Source organism: Cetorhinus maximus, chromosome 18 (genome assembly GCF_964194155.1).
Source record: "Cetorhinus maximus chromosome 18, sCetMax3.hap1.1, whole genome shotgun sequence".
Taxonomy (NCBI): Eukaryota; Metazoa; Chordata; class Chondrichthyes; order Lamniformes; family Cetorhinidae; genus Cetorhinus; species Cetorhinus maximus.
In genome coordinates, this window is record NC_135896.1 from 76,372,406 (window position 1) to 76,397,035 (window position 24,630).

General features: G+C 48.3%; 1 protein-coding gene across 1 annotated transcript in view; it reads left to right on the top strand.

Moving 5' to 3' along the window:
- The window catches only part of sptbn5 (spectrin, beta, non-erythrocytic 5), a 259,281-nt gene that overhangs the window by 101,671 nt on the left and 132,980 nt on the right, over nt 1-24,630 (top strand). The window contains exons 28-35 of the mRNA XM_078563287.1: nt 650-813; nt 1,125-1,257; nt 3,925-4,070; nt 11,485-11,599; nt 14,610-14,720; nt 15,591-15,770; nt 18,057-18,260; nt 23,086-23,235. Of these exons, the coding sequence (XP_078419413.1) occupies nt 650-813; nt 1,125-1,257; nt 3,925-4,070; nt 11,485-11,599; nt 14,610-14,720; nt 15,591-15,770; nt 18,057-18,260; nt 23,086-23,235 (1,203 nt within the window). The remainder of the gene's footprint in view (nt 1-649; nt 814-1,124; nt 1,258-3,924; nt 4,071-11,484; nt 11,600-14,609; nt 14,721-15,590; nt 15,771-18,056; nt 18,261-23,085; nt 23,236-24,630) is intronic.

Here is a 24,630-nt window from a genome sequence, read left to right on the forward strand (position 1 = left end):
TAGATTTCAGAAAATAATAGCTGTGTGATGCAAGTGAGATACAATAAGCACAAAGAATATGGGCTGGAGTAGAAGATAGCATTCAATAACCCTGCACCTCAAACAATATTTAATTTACAAGCAGTCACTGCCTATCATGGATTTCAACAAAGAGAATGGTAAATGGTTCCTAACCTTGTTGTAAAAAAATACAGCTGCAACCATTGTGCAGATATAAAGAAAAGGTTTGAATGCTGGCAATACAGAGTTGGATGGTCAGCACCTAAAGGAGGAAAGATGGGTTCATGTTTTGACTGTGGTCTATATGGTAAATGGCCACCCTCAAATATTGGTCTGTCTCCCTTTTAGATGCTGACAACTCTATTCTGGTCCTTTACCTCTGTGTGGTCCTGACAGGTGATTGTTTTCCATGTGCTCAGAAAATCAGCCAATTCATCGCAGCCCCTGGGTGCCTGCAGCAGTTAGCTTGCTCGCTCCACAAGAAGGGGTTGCGATCTAACCACCAAGCAATGGGTTTCCCTCCTCCATGATGATGGCACCTCTGCTGGGTGTCACTGAATTTCACCTTATAATATGGATGACAGAGGTGTGACCACTCCCCTTTCTTGTGCCTCCTCGCACTCTTTTAATCTGCCCAATTTTTCTTCAGGCTTTGGAGCGGCATATCCAGGATTACGAAGGCCTTGCAGAGGAACTAGACCGGATTTCTAAGGATCTTCCACTCAGAGGACTCATCACATTTGACATGGTGGATGAGCCTCAGGAACAGATTCGTCAGCAGTTTAAGAAACTGCGGGAATGTGCAACAGTCAGGTACATGGACTGTGATCTTAATTTTTCTGACCCCCGCCTTACTTCATGGCTTCTATAAGGCCTACCAGCTCTGAAATATTGTCTTTTTATAACAGTTAGAAAGTGATGAATGTTAAGCAATGATAACAGTTCTGTTTAAATACACTGAATCCAAGAATGATCACGAATTAGCAATTTCTGCCCTGGGTGAGTGTGAGTGTGTGTGTGTGTGTAACAATCAATGCTGTGTGTACAGGGACACCATGCGGAGACCTGATGTAGGGAATACGTTTGAAGGTGAGAGGTTGATTTGAAATGTTTTTCATCCCCAGGATGAAGAAACTAGAAGAAACGTTGGGATTCCATGAGTACCTGCGAGAAATTGGGGAACTTGAGATGTGGGTCGCACAGCAGAAGCAAACTGCCAGCTCTGAGGACTATGGGAATGACTACCAACATGTGCTGGTAATGATGGTCTCAATTTTTTCCTGCACAATGTAACTCTCCTGGCCAATCCTATGACCAATGTTATTTCTTTCCTGTATCATTAACTCTACCTTCACAACTTTCTCACCACTTGCACAAATGAACATCCAGTAATGGGAAAACCTCAACTCCTCATCATGTTGGTCACTGACTGCCTATTCTGACCCCTGAACTATTATCTGTGTTGAACTCTACATCATTCCACTATCATTGAAACACTCAAAAATATCTCTGTAACCTCCAAGCTCAACCTTTCCTTTGCTCACCTAGCCATCCTCCTCAGCTTTACCCTACAGGAGCAACAAATCATTCAGAACTCTGCTACTGCAGTCAAATCTCACACTATGCTCGTGCATCAACTCAGCCCTTAGTGAATGCCATAGGTTCCCATATAACCTTTCATCCCATAGAGAGAGAATGATCAAGCAGTTAAAGGAAGAGCTACAGCTGCAGGAGACCAACCTTGCCCTACTTAAGAAATTCTGCAGCTCTGCCTCTGCAACTCTCCTGCTCTATCCCCCAACCCACAGTCACTCTCCCAGCTTACACCCACTACAAATTCCTCTTGTTCTCTCTCCCCCCCAAACCCGTGCCCACGTCTTCAACTCACACACACTGCAAATGTCTCCTGTTCTCTTCCCCAACCCACACCCTCTCCCCCAGCTTTTATCCACTGCAACTCCTCCTGCTCTTCCCTAACCCACAACTTATGTTCCAGCACACACCCACTGCAAGCCTCATCTGTTCTCTCCCCAGTTCACACTCTCTCCCCCAGCTCACACCCACTGTAACCCTCTTTGGCTCTCCCCCAGCTCACGCCTTCCTCCCCAACTCATGACCTCTGCTCTAGCTCGTACACTCTGTCTCAGCTTACCCCCACATTGTGATCCTTGGTTCAAGATACATTCATCAGTGATGTGATGCGCCATGGGCTGAGCAGATAGAATCATAGAATTCTACAGCACAGAAGGAGGCCATTCAGACCCTCTCATGCCTGTGCTGCCTCCCTGAACAAACTGTTCAATTGCATCCCACACCCCAACTTTTTCCCCGTAACTTTGCAAACTAGTTCTCTTCAAACACATGGCCAATTGTCTTTTCGAAGTTCCTATGGGATCTGAATTAATCACCCCTTCAGGCAGAATGTTCTACATCTTAACCCTCTGTGTGAAGAATTTCTCTTCATTTCCCCTCTAGCTCTTTTCCCAATTATTTTAAATCTGGTTACCAATACATTTGCCAGAGAAAACAATTTCCCACTTCTTGCTCTATCAAAACCCCTCATAATTTTTAATACTTCTATTGGCTCTACCCCTGACCTTTTCTGACCTAAGATGAACAATCCCAACCTTTCCTATCACCACATAACCAAACTCCCTCAGGCCTGCCTGCTAAATCCCCTCTGTATCATCTCTGGGACCTTGACATTTTTCTCAAGGATTGTACACAATACTCCAGCTGAGGCCTAACCAGAGATTTGTAAAGGTTTAGCATGACTTCTTTGCTTTTGTATTCAATACTCAGAATTACAAAACCAGCTATCCTAACCACTTTTTTCATCCGCCTTCTCAACTTGCCACCTTCAAAGATTTGTGAATATTCACTCCCTGGTGCTCCTGTTCTTGCAACTCCTCAAAGTAGCAGAATTTAGATGATACTGCCTCTCCATGTTATTTTTCCCATCATTTCACATTTACCCACGTTAAGTTGCAGCTCCCATGTATCCGCCCACTTCACTAATCCTCCTGTTGCCACCTTGCTCACTATGTAATGTGCTGTATTGTCGGCAAACTACAAAATTTTTCTCTCTATATCCAAGATCAGGTCATTTATATATAACAAGACAAGCATTGGTCCTAAGACAAACCCTGGGGAACACCACTACATACTTCTTTTCGGTCAGAAAAAAGTTGCTTCAGCAGTATTCTCTGCCTCCTATTCCATAGCCAATTATGAACCCAAGTCCTTCTATCCCAGATCCTTCTATTTTCTGAATAAGCCTGTTATGTTTTAATTTATGAAATGTCTTTTGAAAGTCCATATTTACAAGTTCTACTACACCACCTTCCTCAACCTTCTCTGTTACTTCCCTGAAAAATACCTTCAGGCTAGTCAGATTGCTTTGACTTTAACAAATCCGTGCTGGCTGTTCCTTATTGACCCACGCTCCACAAAGTGACAATGGCTTCTAGTAAAGACAATTCCACAGCTCCGGAGCTTAGTGCTGCTGTACAGATGGAATCTCTGTGACCAGGGCTGCTTCTTTACTTCTGCAATTTCTTTCCAGTCTGTGTGTTACGGGTTCAAGATACTTGGGCACCTGAATAAAAATGACCGTTTTTCCTATGTGAGTAGTCACTGAGCTTGGTCCTGTCACCAGCCACAGGATGGCAAAGCCTGGATACTTCTCAGCTGGGAAGTCCTTGCTACTCAATCTCCCAGGTAAAGGGACAACACAGTTGTTTAGAATGCCCTAACCTGGGATGGAAACTCAGCACAGATTAGTGATTTTGACCAGCTGCTTTATACTGTCCAATCAACCCCCAAAGGTGAGGGGTCCATTAACATCACAACCTTTCATCTGCGGTGACAAACGGATTATAGAGTATAACTGATTGAAATATTGGTGTGTTCTTGTCTTGTTAGCACCTGCGGGCATTGTATGAAGCTTTCCTGCATCAATTGGAGGCCGGTGAAGAGAGGATCCAGGGTGTCCAGGCCTTGGTGAACAAGCTGGTTGACAAGTGTCACCCTCAGTCCCAGGAAATCTCACAGAGACAGGATGCACTAAGGTAGAGTCACTATGTTACATCAAGAATTAATTTAAATACCACCTAATTTACTGGTGATGTATCTGTGGCTGAGGGTATCACAGAGTGCTCTATCTGAGAGTGAGGGGTGCGCAAGGTGCTGTATTTGAGAGTGAGGAGTTCACAGGATGCTCTAAGTGAGAGTGAAAGTTTCACAGGGTGGTTCATCTGAGACTGAGGAGTTTTCAGGGTGGTGCCTCTGAGGGTGAGGGGATCGCAGGATGCTGCATCTGAAAGTGAGGGGATCATAGGGTGCTCTATCTGAGAATGAAGGGTTCATAGGGTTGTGTATCTGAGAGTAAGGGGACCACGGGGTGGTGTATCTGAGTGAGGGTATTGCAGGGTGCTGTATTTGAAGAGTGCAGGGATTGCAAGGTGCTGTATCTGAGAGTGAGGGGATTGCAGGGTGTAGTATCTGAGAGTGAGGGGATCGCAGGGTGCTGTAACAGGGAATGAGGGGTTCGCAGGGGGCTGTATTTTAGAATGAGAATAATGCAGGGTGCTGTATTTGAGAGTGAGGGGATCACAGGTGCTGTAACTGGGAGTGAGGGGTTCACACGGTGCCGTATCTGTGTGAGGGGATCGCATGGGTGCTGTATGTGAGAGTGACGGGATGGCAGGGTGCTGTTTCTGTGACTGAGAGGATCACAGGTGCTGTATCTGAGAGTGAGGGGATCACAGGGTGCTGTACATGAGAGTGATACAATCGCAGAGTGCTGTATCTGTGTGTGAGGGTATCGCAGGGTGCTGCATGTGAGTGACGGGATCGCAGGGTGCTGTTTCTGTAACTGAGAGGATCACAGGTGCTGCTTCGGAGAGTGAGAGGATCGCAGGTGCTGTGTGCGAGAGTGAAGGGATAACAGCTGTTGTATCTGAGAGTGAGGGGTTCATAAGGTGCTGTATCTGTGATTGAGGGGAACATAGGATGCTGTATGTGAGAGTGACGGGATCGCAGGGTGCTGTACCTTTGAGTGAGAGGATCACAGGGTGCTGTAACTGGGAGTGAGGGGATCACAGCGTGTTGAGTGAGGTGTTCGCAGGGTGGTGTATCTGAGAGTGATACAATCGCAGGGTGCTGTATCTGTGTGTGAGGGTATCGCATGGTGCTGTATGTGAGAATGACAGGATCACAGGGTGCTGTATCTGTAACTGAGAGGATCACAGGTGCTATTTCTGAGAGTGAGGGGATCGCAGGGTGATATAACTGGGGAGTGAGGGGATCGCAGGATGGTGTAACCAGGGAGTGAGGGGATCACAGAGTGCTGTATCTATGCGTTAGGGGATCGCAGGCTAGTGAGGGGATCATAGGACACTGCATCTAGGAGTGGGGGGTTTGCAGGATTCTGCAACTGAGGGTGAGGGGATCGCAGGGTGCTGTAACAGGGAGTGAAGGGATCGCGAGTGATGTCTTTGTGACTTAGGCAAATGAGTGTGCTGTATCTGAGAGTGACGTGATTGCAGGGTGCTCCATTGGTGAGTGTGAGGATTGCAGGGCACTGTAACTGTGTGTGAGAGTATTACATGGTGCTGTAACTGGGAGTGAGTGAGCGGATAGCAGGATGCTTTTTCTGCGAGTTAGGGAATGGCAGGATACTTGTAGTAACTGTGGCTTTAAGGAATGTAGTGACTGTAGCTTTTACTTAATGTGAGGCGTAGTATCACATGACAGTGTGAACGAATCAGCCCTAAGTGTGGGGAACCTTAGGGATGGAGTTTTTTGTCCAGTTGTGGATCTTGATGGGAGCATGTAACTGCTGCTGAAGCCCTGTAAATAAAGTTCACTGTTTCTTATGAGAACTTGTCTGGAAAATCAAGTCTATAACAACTGGCAATGAGGATAAGTCGGTTCCGGCGCAGTCCCTCACCCAGTGAATGTGAGTATCTTGTTTTAAACAGAAGAAAAGGAAAATATACTCACCAGGTATGCCACTTTTTGGCAAGATTGACCCCTTCGATTCATCCACAGAGGATTGGAGTCAACATATAGAACACCTCGGTTTCTTTTTCCAAGCAAGCGAAATAACAGTGGAGGAAAAAAAGGAAAGCAATTCTCCTAACCGTCTGTGGGAGTAAAACTTGTAATTTAATCCGTAGTTTGACAGCCCCAAATGCTCCCGATTCAAATACCTTCAGCAAATTGGTAGACCTCATAAAGGGTCATTTTCAACCCAAACCCTCTGTAATCAAGCAGAGATTCAAATTTAATTCCAGAGTAAGATCCCAGGGGAGACCACAGCAACATACGTAGTAAAGTTGAAATAGCTAGCTGAACATTGTGACTTCGAGGACACCCTAAACGATATGTTAAGGGATCATTTGGCCTGCGGTGTGCACAATGATGCCATTCAACGACAGTTATTAGCTGAAGTAAATATTGATTTTAAAAGAACATTGTAAATCGCACTTGCGATGGAAAGCACCGAGCAGGAATCGCAGGCCTTACAGGGTGTACAAAATGGTACCTTTTTCCAGTTGGGATGAGAGCAGACCACCAGGCATGATGTGAAAACCAGGGATTCAGCCGCGAAGTGGGAGACAGTCCCTGATACCCGAAAATTTTAAAAACATACAGGAGACAACTCAGCAGCAAATCTGAAAATGAATTGTTACCAGTGTGGAAGTAACCATATCCCTGAAACTTGCCGTTTTAAAGAGGTGGACTGCCATTATTTTCATAAAAGAGGGCTCATACTGAAGCAATGTAAAGCAAGATTGAGATAGACTCCCAGGCAGTGAACTAAACTGATCAAAGTGCATAAAATGGAAGAACCAGAAACCACTAATTCCAATGTTTATTCTCTATTTAATGTGAAAGTATGGAAAACAGAGCCAATCACTGTTACCCTACAGGTCAATGGAAAGCTTTTGATTATAGAAGTGGATATTGGTGCATCAACCACTGTAGTGTGGGGAGCACACATTCAAATATTTAAACAAGGGCACTGGACAATTGGGTATGGAGCAGACTGCAGCCAAATTAAAAACATGCAAGGTGAAGTCATACAAGTGAAAGGTATTACCACTGTACCTGTTTATTACAAGCACCAGACAACACAGCTCCCTGTGATTGTAGTGGAAGGTGAAGGACCAAGTCTTCTAGGTTGTAATTGGCTGAGGGAAATTAACCTTGATTGGCTGGTGAGATTTCAAAAGGAAGCCAGAAGGGTTGCTGAGTTGGAAAAAGATCAAGGCCAGGTACTTTAGAATGAGCCTGGAGAGTCAAAAGACCTTAATAGGATGCAAAAGGAGTGAGTAGCCATTCACCAACCTAAGGAAATGAAGACTGTCTTAAACAGCAGTATGGAAGAACAGCAGAAGAAGCTCAAAGAGACTCTGTTGAATTACAGAATTCAAGATGAAGCAAGTGAGCTTCGCAAACAAAAGGAAAACCTGTTGAAAGACCTTCACACACTACAAGGATCCCTCAGGTCAAAGTTTGTACCTCTGGAAAATGATGAAGAGAAGCAGAATGAGTTTAACATCACTCTGAAGAAACTGAAAAACCAGCTGGCAGAGAAGATGCGGCAAGGTTCAAGGTTCCAGGAAGATGTCAAAAGATACAAGAAAGAGATAGAAGAGCTAAAGAATAGCTGAGTGAAACAAAAGAGGGATCAGAAGGAAAAGTTGTAGAACTTTCCAAAATGCAAGTGGGTGATGAAGCCATGAGTAGCTGAACCCCTGAAGTAAACCAAGCTGAGATTTTGCCTGAGAGAAGCCTGGCCAACTGTGAAGTCAAAATGAAGGATGAGACTGAACTCTGTGATAGACAGAAGAAGACAAGGTGGAAGATGGTTCAGAAAAGACAATGACCGACCCCCCACACTACTACAGGTCCAAAACCTTCAGAGTTACTTATGAAGCTCTGCCTTCATACAAGATTAAGCCTGGTACTTCCCAATTTGGAGGGCAAGGTAGAGAACAGTCAAGGGAATCAAAAAATGACTCATGATTTGCATGGTCAAGAGCGAGAATTTACTGTCGGTGAAACAGTATTTGTATGAAACTTCGGCGGTGGATCAAGTCGGTTCTCTGGTGTAATAGTTCCTGTGACCGGACCGTTGTTGTACCATGAAGAAATGGAGGGCCGGATCACCTGAAAACACGTGGATCATTTGAGAAGAAGGGAGATACATCAACAAACTGATGTCCCACCTGTAACCATGCAAAGCCTGTGGCCCCAGTTGTGATTGATCAACTAAGGATAGACATACCAGATATCTCTGTCAGTGTGGATAACACTGAACTGCCTGTGCCTAAGGAGGTACCTGATGTTGCTGTGGTTCCAGAAAATAAAGATTCAGTAAGATATTCTAAAGTCATGGAGCTACGACATTCTACCCAGATTAGGAAACCACCTGAGAGACTGAACTTATAATTTCATAACCCTTGTATATATATATGTAATGTCATGAATGTAGTTGTTCTTGTAAATACAAATTGCAAAAAAAAAATTAAAGGGGGAGGAATGTAGTAATTGCTTTAAGGAAAGTAGTGACTGTAGCTTTAAGACTTATTGTACTGTGTAGTATCACGTGACAATGTGAACGAATCAGCCCTAAGTGTGGGGAACCTTAGGGGTGGAGTTTTTTGTCTAGTTGTGAATCTTGATAGAAACATGTAACTGCTGCTGAAGCCCTATAAATAAGGTTCACTGTTTCTTATGAGAAACCTGTCTGGAAAATCAAGTCCATAACAGTGCTGTATCTGAGAATGAAGGCATAGCAAGTTGCTGTATCTGAGAGTGAGGAGATCACAGGGTATTGTTTCTGAGAGTGAGGGGATCGCAGGGTGTTGTTTCTGAGAGTGAGGAGATCGCAGAGTGCTGTATCTGAGAGTGAGGGGATCGCAGGGTGCTGTACCTGAGAGCGAGGGGATCGCAGGGTGCTGTATCTGGGAGTGAGGGTTTCACATGGTGCTGTATCTGAGAGCGAGGGGATCGCAGGGTGCTGTACCTGAGAGTGAGGGGATCGCAGGGTGCTGTATCTGGGAGTGAGGGGATCACATGGTGCTGTATCTGAGAGTGAGGGGATTGCAGGGTGCTGTATCTGAGAGCGAGGGGATCACAGGGTGCTGTATCTGGGAGTGAGGGGATCACATGGTGCTGTATCTGAGAGTGAGGGGATCGCAGAGTGTGGTATCTGACAGTGAGGGGATTGCAGGATGCTGTACCTGAGAGTGAGGGTTTCACATGGTGCTGTATCTGAGAGTGAGGGGATTGCAGGGTGCTGTATCTGAGAGTGAGGGGATTGCAGGGTGCTGTATCTGAGAGTGAGGGGATTGCAGGGCGCTGTATCTGAGAGTGAGGGGATTGCAGGGTGCGGTACCTGAGAGTGAGGGGATCACACGGTGTGGTACCTGAGAGTGAGGGGATCACACGTTGCTGTATCTGAGAGTGAAGGGATTGCAAGTGCTGTATCTGAGAGTGAGGGTTTCGCAGGGTGCTGTATCTGAGAGTGAGGAGATCGCAGGATGCAGTATCTGAGAGTGAGGGGATCACACAGTGCTGTACCTGAGAGTGAGGGGATTACACGGTGCTGTATCTGAGAGTGAAGGGATTGCAGGGTCCTGTATCTGACAGTGAGGGGATCACACGTTGCTGTATCTGAGAGTGAGGAGATTGCAAGTGCTGTACCTGAGAGTGAAAAGAATACTTGGTGGTGTAACTGGGAGTGAGTGAGGGGATGGCAGGGTGTTATAACTGATTGAGGTGTCCGCAGGTTGCTCTATCTGAGAGTGAGAGGATCATAGGGTGCTGTAACTGGGTGTGAATGAGAGGACCGTAGGGTGCTGTAACTGAAAGAGAGTTTTGCAGGGTGCTATATCTGAGAATAAGGGGATTGCTGGGTGCTGTGGCTGAGAGTGAGGGGATCTCAGTGTGCTGTATCTGAGAGTGAATGGATCACAGGGTGCTGTAAATGAGAGGGAAAGATCGCAGAGTGCTGTACCTGAGAGTGAATGGGGGGGTTGCAATGTGTTGTATCTGAGAGTGAGGCAATGGCAGTTTGCTGTATCTGTGAGTAGGGGGATCGCAGGGTACTGTAATCAGAGTGAGTGAGGGGATGCAGGGTGCTCTATCTGAGAGTGAGGGAATCACAGAGTGATGTATCTGAGAGTTAGGCAATCGAGTGTGCTATATCTGGGAGCGAGGGGATCACAAGGGGCTGTATCTGAGAGTGTGAGGATCGCAGGGTGCTCTATCTGAGAGTGAGGGGATTGAAGGGTTCTGTAAATGGGAGTGAGTGAGAGAATCATAGGATGCTGTAGCTAAGACTGAGGGGATCACAGTGTGCTTTATCTGAGAGTTAGGTGATCGAGGGTGCTGTATCTGGGCGTGAGTTGTTTGTAGGTTGCTGCATCTGAGAGTGAGGGGTTCGCAGAGTACTGCATCTGACAGTGAGGGGTTCGCAGCTGCTCTTTCTGAGTGAGGGGTTCACAGGCTGCTCTATCTGAGAGTGAGGGGTTCACAGGCTGCTCTATCTGAGAGTGAGGGGATTGCAGAGTGCTGTACCTGAGAGTGAGGGGATTGCAGAGTGCTGTATCTGAGAGTGAGGGGATTGCAGAATGCTGTATCTGAGAGTGAGGGGATCACAGGGTGATGTGTCTGAGAGTTAAGCGATTGCAGGCAGGTTTTGGGAGTGAGGGGATCGCATGGTGCTGTAACTGGGAGTGAGAGAATTGCAGAGTGATGTACCTGAGAGCTAGGCAACCAAGAGTCCTGTATCTGAGAGTGGGGGATTCGCAGGGTTCTGTGTCTGAGAGTGAGGAGATTGCAGGGTGTTCCATTGGTGAGTGTGAGGATCACAGGGTGCTGTAACTGAGAGTAAGAGTATCGCTGGGCGCTGTAACTCGGAGTGAGTGAGCGGACGGCAGGGTGCTGCATCTGAGAGTGAAGAAATGGCAGGGTGCTATACCTGAGAGTGAGGGGATTGGAGGGTGCTGTATCTGAGAGTGAGAGGAATGCTTGGTGCTGTAACTGGGAGTGAAAGGATCGCAGGTTGCTGTAACTGGGAGTGAAAGAATCGCAGGTTGCTGTAGTTAAGAGTGAGGGGATCTCAGGGTGCTGTGTCTGAGGGTGAGGGGATTGCAGGATGCTGTATATGAGAGTGAGGGGATGGCAGGGTGCTGTAACTGGCAGTGAGGGTATGGCAGAGTGCTGTAACTGAGAGTGAAGGGATCGTGGGCTCCTGTATTTGAGAGTAAGGGGATTGCAGAGGACTGTACAACTGATACGTAAGTGTTTAGAATTCCTATATCGTGTTGCTTGGATTCAATGCTGTAACAATGCCAGTTTGATTGTGTCTGCATGGATGGATTCAATGAACCAAATGGTCTTCTGTGCCATAGTGACTCCATAGCTGTGTCTCCATGACTTAAATTAAGTTTTCCACTGTTGCAGGGATTTATGGAGCATTTTACAGGAAAGGGCTCGGATCCGTGGACAGAAGCTCTGTGATGCGGAAGCAATTCACAAGTGTAGCCAAGATCTATCAGACGCTCTGACTCACATCGAGGTTGGTGCTTACAGCTCTCTGACAAATTAATATCACAGGGAAATCTGCAAACATGGTCGCTCTCAGGGTTTAAGTGCTTGCCTTTCAGCCTGAAGCATACGTTGTATTCTAGCCCAAGTGACTGAGGTCAGTTTCTCTAGCTCTCTCTGCTGGAATCTCTCTTGCCAACTTGACCACGTTTTCAGTGGGTGTGGGCTCAAATTACCCCTGATTCAGCAGCTGCTGGTATTGTACCATGCTTGAGACTCAACAAAGCCGCAAGATAGAAGATATGAGCCACTGTGTAGGAATCTTTACTCTGAATCTATCCTGTTCTATAACTGCCCAGGGGGTGTTTGATGGGCCAGTGTAGAGGGAGGTTTACTCTGTATCTAATCCATGCTGTACCTGTCCTGGGAGTGTTTGATGGGACAGTTTAGAAGGAGCTTTACTTTGTATCTTTTCTTTTCATTCATTCATGGGATGTGGGCTTTCCTGGCTGGGTCAGCATTTATTGCCCATCCCTAGTTGCCCTTGAGAAAGTGGTGGTGAGCTGCCTTCTTAAACCGCTGCAATCCATGAGGTGTAGGTACACCTGTTAGGAAGGTAGTTCCAGGATTTTGACCTAGCGACATTGAAAGAACGGTGATATATTTCCAAGTCAGGATGGTGAGTGACTTGGAGGGAAGCTTCCAGGTGGTGGTGTTCCCATCTATCTGCTGCCCTTGTCGTTCTAGATGGTAGTGGTTGTGGGTTAGGAAGGTGCTGTCTAAGGAGCCTTGGTGAATTCCTGCAGTGCATCTTGTAGATGGTGCACACTGCTGCTAATGTGCATCAGTGGTGGAGGGAGTGAATGTTTGTGGATGTGGTGCCAATCAAGTGGGCTGCTTTGTCCTGGATGGTGTCAAGCTTCTTGAGTGTTGTGGGAGCTGCATTGATCCAGGCAAGTGGGGAATATTCCATCACACTCCTGACTTGTGCCTTGTCGATTGTGGACAGGCTTTGGGTAGTCAGGAGGTGAGTTACTCGTCATACGATTCCTAGCATCTGACCTGCTCTTGTAGCCACAGTATTTAAATGGCTAGTCCTGTTCAGTTTCTGGTCAATGGTAACCCCCAGGAAGTTGATAGTGGGGGATTCAGTAATGGTTATGCTGTTGAATGTCAAAGGGCGATGGTTAGATTCTCTCTTGTTGGAGATGATCATTCCTGGCACTTGTGTGGCGTGAATGTTATTTGCCACTTATCAGCCCAAGCCTGGATATTGTCCAGGTCTTCCTGCATTTGGACATGGACTACTTCAGTATCTGAGGAGTCACGAATGGTGCTGAACATTGTGCAATCATCAGCGAACATCCCCACTTCTGACCTTGTGATGGAAGGAAGGTCATTGATGAAGTAGCTGAAGATAGTTGGGCCAAGGACACTACCCTAAGGGGAAGTCCTGCAGTGATGTCCTGGAGCTGAGATGACTGACCTCCAAAAACCACAACCATCTTCCTTTGTGCTAGGTATGAATCCAACCAGCAGAGAGTTTTCTCCCTGATTCCCATTAACCTATACCTACTCTGGGAATGATTGTTGGGGCAGTGTGGAGAGAGCTTTATTCTGTATCTAACCCATGCTGTACTTGCCCTGGGAGTTTTTGATTGGATAGTGTAGAGCAGGCGTGTCCAACCTTTTCGCATGGGGAGCCACATCTCAATTTGTCTCACACTCAAGGGTTGATGTGCAAATTTCAGAAAGACAAGTTTGGCACAACATTAAACATGAATTTCAAAAATCAAACTGATGTATGAAAAGAAACAACTTGCTGAGCAAAAAAAATCACAACAATAAATTGATTCTTAAAATTAAGACGACCATTCAAGTGTGAAAAGGTGAGGTGTGTGTGTCACTGAGAACACGGTGACTGGGAGAGAGCCAGGCACACTGCTCCCCCAACACTCACCTCACCATCCCACTCTCTCTTTCTCTCTCGCACGCACCCCTCCCCATCTCTTTTTCTCTCAGACAGACAGACACACACACACATTCACACACACACAAACTCTCTTTCTCTCTCACACTCACTCACACACATACACACACACAGACCTCTCTCACCCACCCTCACACCCATCCACTGATCCACCCACCCTAAGTCACCCACTCACTTATCCTCCTTCACTCATTTACCCACCCTCACTCACTTACCCACCCTCAGCAAATTGGCTGCTGGGATGGGGGCGGTGCAATGAGAGCAGAAGAGAGGCCTGGAGCGAGACCTGAGGCCTAGCGGCATCTGAACACAGGTACCCACCCATGGAAGCATTGAAAACCGGCTGAACACGTGGGGGGAACCAGGGGGACATGGGGAGGAACCGGGAGAACTGGGGGAGCACGGTCGGAGCTGGAGGAATGCGGGAAGAACTGGCAGAACAGGTCAGAGCTGGGAGAATGCAGGGAGGAACCTTGAGAACTGGAGAAATGTGGCCAGAGCCAGAGGAATGTGGGATGAACTGGCAGAACATGGCCAGAGCCAGGGGAACGCATGGAGAAACCAGGAGAATTGACGGAATGTGGCCAGAGCCAGAGGAACATGGGAAGAATTGGGGAAACGCAGCCAGAGCCAGGCCACAACACTGTGAGCTGGTCGGGGGAGGGGAAGCGTAGTGAGCGGAGGCCCTGAGCACTCCAGAGTTGCCAGTGCTCACTGAGCCTCCAGTCACAGCCTGGTCCTCTACCATGTTTCCTGTTGATAGACTTGCCTATCAGCAGCAAACACCGGAGAAAAACAGGCTGCGATTGGAGGAGCAGTCCTCTGCAGAAATCTTCAAACTCACTGACCCACCCTATCGGTATTTTCCACAAACGCTCCAGGGGCCACATGAAGGGGCTTTGGCCCATGGGCTGCAGGTTGGACAAGCATGGTGTAGAGGGACCTTTTCCCTGTATGTTAGCCATGTTTGAGAGGGCAGTGTAGAGATAAAAGGTTTAGTACAGAATGAAATCAGCCTCTTCCCATTTGCCTTTTGTTTCTGTCTCTTTAGGAGAAACTTAAAAGCATTCCTGATGAAATTGCGAAGGACCTGCGGGGTGTTCAAGCACAACTTCGGACACATGAAGCATTGGAGCATGAACTGTCTGTGGCTGAGCAGCGGGTAAGATTACAGATTTATAGTTCTATGTAGCATCCCCATATCAACTGTCAATATGGAGCAGTGAGAGTTGAATTTACAGGTGATAATGCTTTGAGTTACATGGAATTGATCTGTACCTCATTTCTACTGAAACCAGCAAGCCACACTTATCATATAGCAACAAATCCACCATTTCCCCTAGTATTCCTGTACAATAAACTGTCTCCCCTCTCTCCAGTAGTGTTCTATACAATATACTGTCCCCTCTCTCTGCAATGTTTACTGTGTTGCCTCCCACTTAAGTAATGTTCCTGCACAATATTTTGCGTCTCCTCGCTGCATTGGTATTCCAGTAAAATATCCTGTCTCTCTCTCTCTCTCTTTCTGCAGTAGTATTGCTGTACAAAATACTGTTTCCCCTCTCTCTGCAGTCATATTCTTGTACAAAACACTGTATCCCCTCTCTCTGCTGTGTTCTGTAAAATATACTGTGTTCCTATACAATGTACTCTGTCTCTCTCCCCCTCCTCTCTCTCTCTCTCTCTTTCCTTCTTTCTAACCTCTCCCCTTCTCTGGTACATGTCTCCCCACTTACTACTCACTGCCTAATTCTTCTCCCTGTTTGCTTTCCTTTTCTGAATACCCTTATCTTCAAAGCTCCAATTAATCCCCAACCTCAGCAGCCTGTTGAGGAGTGAGTTGCAGCTTTCCACGAACCATTGTGCAATGCCACTAACCCTCGAACAGCTCACTGGCAGTCACCATCCAGGCTCGGAGATGAAAAGCAGGTAAGGGTACCACGAGTCAATTGATGTCCGAGGAGCTGTAGCCCAGCAAGACTTGGAGAAAGCATTGGTCACTAATTGACAGCTGGTCTCCCTCTAATCCCAGATGCAGGAGTTGGTGGATGCAGCCGATGAGGTCCTGCACCGATGCACGACGCAGCAGAGTGCGGCCCTGCAGGACAAGCAGCAGGCAGTTGTGGAAAACTGGGAGAGTCTGAGGGGTAAAGTGGATCAGCGGAGGGAAGACCTGCAGCAGGCCTGTAAAATCCAAAGGTTCCTGGCGCTGGTGAGTACAAATATGGAATAGGTTTCATTTGGAGCAAAAAGTTTAGCAGCATAAAGTAAAATAAAAGGAACTTGCATTTATTTAGCACCTTTCACAAACGCAATAGAGTGCATTTTTGAAGAGCAGTCACTGATTTAATGTGGGAAATGCAGCAAACAATTGCACACAGCAAGCTCCACAAACAGAAATATGATAATCACCAGATAATCTGTATAAATTATATTGAATGCAGAATAAATATTGGCCAACACACCAGGGAGAACTCTTCTTCAAAATACTGTCGTAGAATCTTTTACATCTACCTAAGAGGGCAGGGATTTATCTTGGTTTATCTGAACAATGGCACCTCCAGCAGTGCAGCACTCCTTCAGCACTGCACTGGAGTGTCAGCCTGGATTTTGTGCTCAAGGCTCTGACTGGCCCATAACCACAAATTTCTGACTCGAGAGGCGGGAATGCTACTGTTGAGCCGTAGTTGACACTGTAATGTTGACAGGGGCCGGCATTTTCACGACTGGTGGCAGTCCAAGATAACAAAGTATCTTGAAGGGAACAATCCACTGAAGGCAAAAAAACAAAAATCATTCATTATTGCTGGCACTCTCAACCTTACAACATTATGGGAGAACTTCCACCAGATGAATTACAGCGGTTCAAGAAGAAGGCCCACTATCACCACTTTCTCAAGGGCAACTCAGGATGGGCAATAGGTGCCAATCTTGCCAGCACTACCCACATCGCAAGAATAAAAAAGTTTTTCATCATAGAAATCAACTTTTCAGTATTACGACAACCCTGTTTCTAATCGGTTGATGGTGCGTGTCTCGTGCGATAAAGCAAAATATTCATATCTCATCTTTAAAAGTAATGGTTAATTAATGGAGAAATTAGAGAAGCTGGGATTGTTCTCCTCACAGCTGGGAGATTTAATAGAGGTGACCAAAATTATGAAGGATTTTGATAGGGTGAATAAGGAGAAACTGTTTCCACTGGCAGGAGGGTCAGTAACCAAATGAAACAAATTCAAGATAATTAGCAAAAGAATCAGAGGGCAGATGAGACTTTTTTTACGCAGCCAGTTGTTGTGATCTGGAATGCACTGAAATGGTGGTGGAAGCAGATTCTATGGGCTGAATTTTCACCTTGGCGTGTGGGCGCGGGCCCGATACACACAAGCGTGAAATAGCGCATGATGATGTCGGACACACTCAACACGATATTTCGGTCGGCGAGCGCACATGGGAGTCAGCAGCACACCCACCAACAATTAAGAGGGCTGTTAAGCCCATTAATCAATTAATTAAATAGAATTTCTCCCTGCCCATCCAACCTGGTTGGCGGACGGGTGAATAGGCCAAGCTATAGGCCAAAGTTTTCAGAACTCATTTGCAACATGTCCCTGCTCATGTGACGGAGTCACATGAGGGGACATGTTTTCCTTATTTTTTAAAACTTTATTTTTAATGTGGAAAATCTTCAGCTCCCTTAGGCAGCTCTGTGCCTCCAGGGAGCTTTCTGTGAGCACACCCGCGGGCATGCGCAAACTTCTGCACTCGCCCTCCTCCCCAACCACCCAGGCAGCGCTGAATGTTTCAGCATGCGTTTCACGCTGGCTGGCCATTAATTGGTCTGCCAGTGTGAAATCGTGGTCGGGGACCATTGCGCAACCGCTCCCCACCAACGAGGGGAAAATCCTTACCTATAGCAACTTTCTAAAGGAAATTAGATAAACACTTCTGGGAGAGAAAATTGCAAAACCAGGGGGATAGAGCAGGGGGAGAAGGGCTAATCAGATAGCTCTTTCAAAGAGCCAGCACAAAAATGATGGGCCAAATGGCTTATTTCTGTGCTGTGTGGCTTTTTGAATCATATTTCACACAGGGCATGACTGTCCCTGAGTTCTTTGAATCCCAGGTTGATCTTCTTGAGTGTAATCGTTCATGTTTCTTCACGGTCAACAGTTACTTATGTTTATGTAACCTAAATGCTGAAAGACCTATACACAGCACTGCATCAATTCAGCTGAGAGATGTGTGCAGACAGGAACAGTTGCTGAATGCTCTGTTAGATCATTATGTTCTGTTTTACTGGAAAGTATTTAGTATATGAATATACAGCAAAAACAATAGCGCACAAAATAACATTCTCAAAGTCAACTTGGGGGAAGAGGTTTTGTGTTGAGAAGATTTCCTCAGTGAAACAGGCACCAGGTTTTCCTGCACTATATTCATCAATCTGTATGCAGCCGCACTGTCTCTCGTACATTCTGAATTTTATATCTCCTAGGTGCGAAATTATTGCTCCTGGTCGGCTGAACTGATGAGGGAGATGAAAGTGGAGGAAATGACACGTGATGGTTCCACGACTGATTTGAAACGAACCCAACACCAGCAGCTCCGGGCCGAAATCGATGCCAGGGAGGAAACCTTCAAGCAGGTGGTCACCCTGGGCAATGAGATCCTGCAGGAGGAGTCCTCCACCCCTAAAGATGTGAGAATTGTCTGCCCTCTTTTCTCCTTCATTTATATTTTACTCATTCGTTCCTTTTGGCCCTTCCTTTCTCTTGCTTTCCTCTATCTCTTTTGCTCCCCTTTGCATTTCTCCCCTCTCCTTTCTTCTGTTCATCTCCCTTCATCCTTTAACATCTCCCTCCATTTTGTTCCTCTGCTCTCCTCTTCATCTTTCTCCCTTGCAACCACTCTAACTGCACCTTTTGTCTTCTATTTGAATCCCCCTCTTAGCATATCCCAAATCTCTCATACCCTTCGCTCATCCCCAACCCCCTCACATTCCCTCTCTTATCCTCCCTCCTTCTCTCACTCCCCCTCTGACCTCATCTCCCCCTCTGTCATCCCTCCTCTCTCCTCTTTACTGTCATCCGCTCCTCTCTCGTTTCCCCCTCTCTCTCACCCCCCTCTCTCTCAGCCTCTCTCTCTCACCCCCCTCTCTCTCACCCCCCTCTCTCTCACCCCCCTCTCTCTCACCCCCCTCTCTCTCAGCCCCTCTCTCTCAGCCCCTCTCTCTCAGCCTCTCTCTCTCACCCCCCTCTCTCTCACCCCCCTTTCTCTCACCCCCTCTCTCTCAGCCGCTCTCTCTCACCCCCCTCTCTCTCAGCCCCTCTCTCTCACCCCCCTCTCTCTCACCCCCTGTCTCTCACCCCCTCTCTCTCACCCCCTCTCTCTCACCCCCCTCTCTCTCACCCCCCTCTCTCTCACCCCCCTCTCTCCCACCCGCTCTCTCCCACCCGCTCTCTCCCACCCGCTCTCTCCCACCCGCTCTCTCCCACCCGCTCTCTCCCACCCGCTCTCTCCCACCCGCTCTCTCCCACCCGCTCTCTCCCACCCCCTCTCCCTCACCCACTCTCCCTCACCCCCCCTCCCTCACCCCCTCTCCCTCACCCCCTCTCCCTCACCCCCTCTCCCTCACCCCCTCTCCCTCACCCCCTCTCCCTCACTCCCTCTCCCTCACCCCCTCTCCCTCACCCCCTCTCCCTCACCCCCTCTCCCTCACTCCCTCTCCCTCACCCCCTCTCTCACACCCCCATCTCTCACACCCCCCTCTCTCACACCCCCCTCTCTCACCCCCGCTCTCTCACCCCCGCTCTCTCACCCCCGCTCTCTCGTCCCCCCTCCCTCTCGTCCCCCCTCTCACCGCCCCTCTCTCACACCTCTCCCTCTCACACCCCCCTCTCTCTCACCCCCCTCTCTCTCACCCCCCTCTCTCTCACCCCCCTCTCTCTCACCCCCCTCTCTCTCACCCCCTCCCTCTCACCCCCCTTACTCTCACCCCCTCTCTCTCACCCCCCTCTCTCTCACCTGCCTCTCTCACCCCCTCTCTCTCACCTGCCTCTCTCACCCCCTCTCTCTCACCCCCCTCTCTCTCACCTGCCTCTCTCTCACCTGCCTCTCTCACCCCCCCTCTCATCCCCCCCTTCTCATCCCCCCCTTCTCATCCCCCCCTTCTCATCCCCCCCTTCTCATCCCGCCCCTCTCATCCCCCCCCTCTCATCCCCTCTCTCTCACCCCCTCTCTCTCACCCCCTCTCTCTCACCCCCCTCTCTCTCACCCCCTCTCTCTCACCCCCTCTCTCTCACCCCCGCTCTCTCACCCCTGCTCTCTCACCCCCCCCTCTCTCATCGCCCCTCTCTCATCGCCCCTCTCTCATCGCCCCTCTCTCATCGCCCCTCTCTCATCGCCCCTCTCTCATCCCCCCTCCCTCATCCCCCCTCTCTCATCCCCCCCTCTCTCATCGCCCCTCTCTCATCACCCCTCTCTCATCGCCCCTCTCTCATCGCCCCTCTCTCATCGCCCCTCTCTCATCGCCCCTCTCTCATCGCCCCTCTCTCATCGCCCCTCTCTCATCCCCCCTCTCTCATCGCCCCTCTCTCATCCCCCCCTCTCTCATCGCCCCCTCTCTCATCGCCCCTCTCTCATCGCCCCTCTCTCATCCCCCCTCTCTCATCGCCCCTCTCTCATCCCCCCCTCTCTCATCGCCCCTCTCTCATCCCCCCCTCTCTCATCGCCCCTCTCTCATCCCCCCCTCTCTCATCCCCCCCTCTCTTTTCGACCCTCTCTCATCGCCCCTCTCTCATCGCCCCTCCCTCATCCCACTCTCTCATCGCCCCTCTCTCATCCCTCATCACCCCTCTCTCATCCCCCCCTCCCTCATCGCCCCTCCCTCATCCCACTCTCTCATCCCCCCTCTCTCATCCCCCCCTCTCTCATCCCCCCCTCTCTCATCCCCCCCTCTCTCATCCCCCCTCTCTCATCCCCCTCTCTCATCCCCCCTCTCTCATCGCCCCTCTCTCATCGCCCCTCTCTCATCGCCCCTCTCTCATCGCCCCTCTCTCATCCCCCCTCTCTCATCGCCCCTCTCTCATCCCCCCTCTCTCATCCCCCCTCTCTCATCCCCCCTCTCTCATCCCCCCTCTCTCATCCCCCCTCTCTCATCCCCCCTCTCTCATCCCCGCTCTCTCATCCCCGCTCTCTCATCCCCGCTCTCTTATCCCCGCTCTCTTATCCCCGCTCTCTCATCCCCGCTCTCTCATCCCCGCTCTCTCATCCCCGCTCTCTCATCCCCGCTCTCTCATTGCCCCTCTCTCTCATGCCCAATCTATCTCATGCCCCCTTTTCCCACGCACCCTTGTCTCATCCCCCACCCATCCCTCCTCTCATCCCCCCTCACGCCCTCATCCCCCCACTCAAGCCCCTCTCAAAGTAGGAAACTATAGACCAGTTAGTTTAACGTCAGTCATTGGGAAATTGTTGGAATCCATTATTAAGGAAGTAGTAATGGGGCATTTGGAAAGTCAAAATGCAATCCATCAGAGTCAGCATGGTTTTATGAAGAGTAAATCGTGTTTGACTAATTTGCTAGAGTTCTTTGAAGATGTAACAAGCAAACTGGATAATGGGGATCCTGTAGCTGTAGTATATCTGTACTTCCAGAAGACCTTTGATAAGGTGCCGCATAAAAGATTAATACACAAGATAAGATCATACGGAGTTAGGGGTAATATATTAGCTTGGATAGAGGATTAGCTAACCAGCAGAGAGCAGAGAGTCGGGATAAATGGGTCATTTTCTGGATGGCAAGCTGTAACTAGTGGGGTGCCACAGGGTTCGGTCCTTGGGCCCCAGCTATTTACAATCTATATTAATGACTTGGATTCAGGGATAAAAGGTACTATAGCTAATTTTGCAGATGTTACCAAAATAGGTGGGAATGTAAGTTGCAATGAAGAAATAAGAAATTTACAAATGAATATGGACAGGTTAGGTGAATGGGCCAAAATTTGGCAGATGGAGTTTAACGTGGATGAGTGTGAGGTTATCCATTTTGGTTGGAAGAATAAAAAGGTGACTTATTATTTAAATGGAGAGAAACTTCAGAATGCTTCAGTGCAGAGGGATCTGGATGTCCTCATGCATGAATCGCTGAAAGTTAGTATACAGGTACAGCAGGTAATAAGGAAGACGAATGGAATTTTGGCATTTATTGCTAAAGGAATAGAGTATAAAAATAGGGAAGTGTTGTTGCAGCTGTAAAAGGCATTGGTGAGACCGCACCTGGAGTACTGTACATAGTTTTGGTCCCCTTACTTGAGGAAGGATGTAGTTGCATTGGAGGCAGTTCAGAGGAGGTTCACTAGATTGATTCCAGAGATGCGGGTCTTGTCTTATGAGGAGAGATTGAGCAGTTTAGGCCTATACTCGCTAGAGTTTAGAAGGATGAGAGGAGATCTAATTGAGGTATATAAGATGCTAAAGGGGATAGACAAAGTAGGTGTGGAGCGGATGTTTCCCCTTGTGGGGCATTCTAGAACGAGAGGCCATAGTTTTAGGCTAAGGGGTGGTAGATTTAAATCAGAGACAAGGAGGAATTACTTTTCTCAACGGGTCGTGAGTCTGTGGAATTCACTACCTCAGAGTGCAGTAGATGCCGGGACGCTGAATAAATTTAAGGAGGAGATAGACAGATTTTTAATTAGTAACGGGTTGAAAGGTCATGAGGAGAGGGCGGAAAATTGGAGTTGAGGCCGAAATGAGATCAGCCTTGATCATATTGAAAGGCGGGGCAGGCTCGAGGGACTGAATTGCCTACTCCTGCTCCTAGTTCTTATGTTCATCCACCCTCTCATCCACCCCCCTCATCCGCCTCTCATCCCCCCCATCCATCCCTCTCTCATCCATCACTCTCATCCCTCCCCCTCTCTCAGCCCTCCCCCTCTCTCAGCCCTCCCCCTCTCAGCCCTCCCCCTCTCTCAGCCCTCCCCCTCTCTCAGCCCTCCCCCTCTCTCATCCACCCTCTCTCATCCACCCCTCATCCCCTGCCACTGTCACCCGCCCCCTCTCTCTCATCCACAACCCCATCCGCCCCCTTTCTCATTACTCCTCTTATACCCCCTCATCCCCCGTCTCTCACCCCCTCTCACTCACACCTCCCTATCTCATCCTCCCTCTCTTATTCCCCCCTCTCTAAACCCCCTCCTTTCATTCCCCCCTTTCTAAACCCCCTTCTCTCATTCCCCCCTCTCTCATTCCCAACTCTCTCATCCCCGCCTTTCTTATCCCTGCCTCCCTCATCCACCCTCTCTTATACCCTGTCTCATCCCTCCATCTCTCGCCACCCCCCTCCCATCCCTCCTCTCTCATCCCCCTCCCTTTCTCAATGCCCTCCCTCTCATTCCTACCCCTATCATCTCCTTCGCTCTCTCTCTCTCTCTCTCTCTCATCCCCTCTCCCTCTCTCATTTCTCCTTCTCCCTTTCTAGCTATGCTATCCATAGGTCTGAACCAAATTGTCCTGTTCTCTAGATCAAAGACAAGGTTCATGCTCTACAGGATGAGAGATCGGGCTTGTACCATCAGTGGGAGTTGAAGAAGAGCTGGCTGGAGAGGATGTTACTGCAGCAGCTTTTCTACAGAGACATTGGGCAAATGGAAAAGATCATGAACTCTCAGGAGGTGGGTGTGGTCAGAGGGGAGAAACAGGATGTGAGGCTGTTCCCTAAACAATCATCAATAATACTTCCTACATACATCCTTTTTAGCAATTCAACCCAGATAGGATGCCAGGAACCTCATATAAATGCACTGGCTTAAAAGTCACGAATCCAACTTCAGTTATTGATCTGCAGGTATTCTGTGGAGGGCAATGCAATTCCTGCAGTCACAAACAAAAGATGGGGGGGGTAACATTTAACCCCAAAAAATGGGGGTTGTTAGGGTCAGGTCAGGTCAGATGTTAAAGTTTTAAAAATTGCAACCCAATCTCAAGCTGTCCACTTCCAGAATGAACAGTCTGGAGGAGATGGAGGGGCATGAGATACCAATCTGCTCCCAGGAGGCAGGATTGGAGGGGTGGGGAGGGGGATGAGCAACCAACCCACTCCCAGAAGGCAGATTGGTCATTTAAATATCATAATGAAATTACATGCCTCAGAATTAACTATTATTTTAAATTCAACCCTGGCCAGACAGGATTACTGGGGCCACATGAAATGTGACCACTCAATAGAGTTGGGACTACTAGATCGAGCTTACCTGCTTCACTCTCCCCTCCATGCTCGGTGATCAGACAACCCGACTCTTCTGATCCTTGTCACTCCCCAACCTTTCAGAACTTCTCCATTGATACTTCCAGCCTACCCCGCCCCCAACCCTTCGGTATTTTCCCGCCCCACGATCCTTCCGAACCAGCTGCTGATTCAGGCCAGACATAGCCCACTTCCCACCAACAACCGTCCCCTGCCCACCATCATCCCATCTCCCAACCTTGGCCACTAATTGGTCAGTAGACTGCCTCTAGGGTCATTAAAAGCCTGACCTTGTGAAAAATCACACTTCACAGCATATTGGCGGCAGGAGGTGGGTTTGTGACCTGGATTCGAACCCTCCTCCTGATTTCCACCCCCAACAGGAAAATCCAGCCCTGTTCCTCTTCTTCAAAGGGGAATGTTGGCTAGAAGCCTTGCTCTTGGAATACTAATCAATCGCTTATCCCACTTGACCATGGTGAATGAGGCCTTACTCAAATGTTTCATCTAAGGACTGCTCCTCTGCCTGTGCAGATTATGAGTTCAGACTCTGGTGTGGAAGTTGAATCTACAACCTTCTGACACAATGGTGAGTACCAAGTTAAACTGAGAGCGGATGGTATTAAATACACAAAGGCATATTGGGAGTTGAAAATTGTGTTTACAAAAGAGCAGAATAGAGCCTTTATATTTATATTTTATATTACAGTGCTATTTCAGAGTGTGAACACAATCTCATTTATATTACAACACTGTCTCTTGAGTGTGAACACACACTTGTTTATATTACAGCGCTAGCTCTTGTGAGTGTGAACATTCTCGT